Genomic DNA, 2,953 nt, shown 5'->3' on the forward strand with positions numbered 1-2,953 from the left:
AGCGCTGGACCAGACGAAGCAACAACCGAGTACCGCCTTGAGGATCAGACACCGTGATCGTAGGGCGACGTATGCGAGTACTAAACTTGAAGACGTATCCGAAAACTCTTTGAAGGGCAGCAAAGGAATAACCACTATGTCTTCGTATGGAGATTTTAATAGTAGAATCTTTCGGCGAATATTAAGCGGTGGCCTTACATCAATGATTGGGGCTGGCCAGTCAGCCTTGGGGCCACAAAGGAATTTTGGTCCACGTGCCCACAAAAGAGACTCGTTAAGCTCAGCACGAAAAGCACCTCGGGAGAGAATGTCAGCTGGATTCAAAAAAGTTGGAACATATCGCCACTCTACTGACTCAGTTAGCTCTTGAATGGCAGCTACTCGGTTCGCTACAAAAATGTTGAACCTGGAGGGCTCGTCCCGGATCCATGAAAGCGCAACAGCAGAGTCGCTCCAGCAGTATACCTTTCCCTCAAATGCCTTAGTCCCAGCCACTTTTGCGATGAGCCTAGACAGGAGTTCAGCCCCACAAAGTTCCAGCTTGGGTACAGTGAGTGTTTTTAAGGGGGCTACCCCTGACTTTGAGCAAAGCAATTAATATCGGCCGTTACAAACGATGTAGACACAGGCACCATATGCTTCTATGCTGGCATCAAAAAATCCATGAATCTCACTCTCAGAGTTTGGAGAAAGAACCAGCCGAGAAAATGACGCATGCTAATCTGCCCACAACTCGTGCATGTAGCACTCCATTCCGTACATGTCACGATCATTCGCATCATACATCACCGCTAACTTTTGTTTACTCGTTTCCCCAGACTGTTCACGATGGCGCCAACCACGATCCAGCACGCTCGGCCACGCACAACCAACGGGTACAGGTGCCGCGTTTGCCGAGGGGTGCACGCACTGAGGAAGTGCCAACGGTTCCTCCGGCTCCCGGCGGTGAAGCGGCTCCGCGCGGTCCTGATCAACCAGTATTGTGCGAACTGCCTTGCTCACGAGCATTCCGGACAATCCTGCCGCAGTAAGGCCAAGTGCCACGTATGCAGTGGGAATCACCACACCCTCTTGCACTTCCAAGAGTCCACAACGCCACGCTCGTCACGACCCCAAGGCCGACAGCAGTCACGACCCCAAGGACAACAGCAGCAGAGAGCGGCGTCGACGACGTCGGTGCGCTCATCATCGCCGAAGGTGGTCTCCCCGACTCGAAGCCCTGCTACGGGCCCATCGTGCGCCGCTATCCTGCAGCGCACGAGTGTGAGCATCTTGCCAACTGCATCCATTTTGGTGGGGTCTGAGGAGAAACGGTTTGACGTCCGAGCTTTGGTGGATCCTTGCTGCCCCGTGAGTCGCATTCACGCATCTTTGGCAAAGGCTCTCAACCTTTCCGTCACCCGCGTAGGCGATGAGCGGGTGTGCACCACCGAAATCCGCTCAAAGTCGTCAAAAATGACCCGACAGCTGCTAATGCTCGTTGATGACCAGATGCAGACCCGAACTCCGGCCAAGCCCCTGGATCCGAAGGTCCGGGATGGCTTTCAAGACATCACTTTGGCTGACGACAGATGGTTCCACCCTTCCCTAGTGTCTGCTGTTTTGGGAGCCGACGTATACGCGGAGTTAATTCTGCCAGGTATCCGCCCGAGTCAAAATGGGCTGCCCATGGCGCAAAGTTCAGCCTTGGGCTGGCTCCTTTCGGGCACTTGCTCCCTGGCTTGATTCGCCACTCTCCCCATTGCGAGGGGGGGAGAATGTTCATGTCGAACGAGGTTCGCATCGCTGGTTCGGCATCACTGGGAGCCGAACCGGTTAAAAACCATGTAGGCTAAGCTTGCGCCTTTGTAATTTAGTACCGAATAAAAAGTGAAACCGAACAGAAGTGAAGAAACCAACCCCCGTCTTTTTTTGGAATTCAGTTTTCTTTGGGAGACCACACATTTGGAGTTACCTTTGGCAAGGACCCGCCCCAACATTAACAGTTAATATACTAATGTTTTAAATCTCTTACCAAGTTAATTTAAAAGTAGTTAAAGTAGACAAAAACTTTTTTGTACTTTTGGTACACGACTCTCACAGCTTAAATTTGGCTAGAGCCTGGCTTATAATGTTTTCCCCAAAAGTTTTGTCACTAAAAAGAACTAAAAAAAAAATAAAAAAAATTTTTTTAGTGGAAAAGTTTTGAGAAAATTGAGTGTCTCAACTTACAGACTGTCTCAACCTACAGACCTCTCCCCTATAAAATCATCCTTGGACCGCGATTTCTTCTGATTATCATAATAAAAATACACATGTGGTCATCCATGGTTATGAGAGTTCTTCAGAAATCGCTGTCCATCGAGGATAATTTTTACGCGGTTGTGAGGACTAGTTCCCTATAATACCAATTACTCAGATGTTTGGAATTTTAAATTAGTCTTATTTTGACAAAAAAGGAAAAGGGTACATATATACATATATGATTTTTATAGCCAACGTTAGAAAAGCATACTTGTTTTTTATAGCAAACCCGGGAACTTTGAAATTCAATTACACGAGAACCATGGCCGACCGCCAAGTTCTTTTTGAACGTAAATTCTTAAGAAATCGCGGTCCATCGAGGATAATTTTTTCGCGAATTTCGGGGGTGAGCCCGCTAATATATGGTATTACCGATATATATATATATATAAAATTTTGATTTCGTATAACTTTTTAATTAATAGTCCGATTTGAAAAATATATCTATCTATCTATCTTTAAAGGTGTGGGCGCCAGACACATTTTAAAATCGTTAGTGGTCGTTAGAGGGGGCATGGCGCTTGGCTGAAACAAACTTGCGTTGCGTAGGAAGCCCAAGAATAAGTGTGGAAAATCTCAACCTTCTAGCTTTTGTAGTTTTCGAGATCTCAGCGTTCATACGGACAGAAAGACGGACAGACAGACGGACATGGCTAGATCAAATCGGCTA

General features: G+C 47.4%; 1 protein-coding gene across 1 annotated transcript; it reads left to right on the forward strand.

The window, feature by feature from the left end:
- The first annotated feature begins 251 nt into the window (after nt 1-251).
- LOC138912538 (uncharacterized) lies at nt 252-2,650 on the forward strand. Its single transcript, XM_070213592.1, has 2 exons — nt 252-1,350; nt 1,409-2,650. Exons 1-2 carry the CDS (start codon nt 829-831, stop codon nt 1,457-1,459), a joined length of 573 nt encoding a protein of 190 aa, XP_070069693.1. The 5' UTR covers nt 252-828; the 3' UTR covers nt 1,460-2,650.
- Nucleotides 2,651-2,953: the final 303 nt, after the last annotated feature.

The sequence above is a fragment of the Drosophila takahashii genome, chromosome 2L, assembly GCF_030179915.1.
Source record: "Drosophila takahashii strain IR98-3 E-12201 chromosome 2L, DtakHiC1v2, whole genome shotgun sequence".
NCBI classification, from domain to species: domain Eukaryota; kingdom Metazoa; phylum Arthropoda; class Insecta; order Diptera; family Drosophilidae; genus Drosophila; species Drosophila takahashii.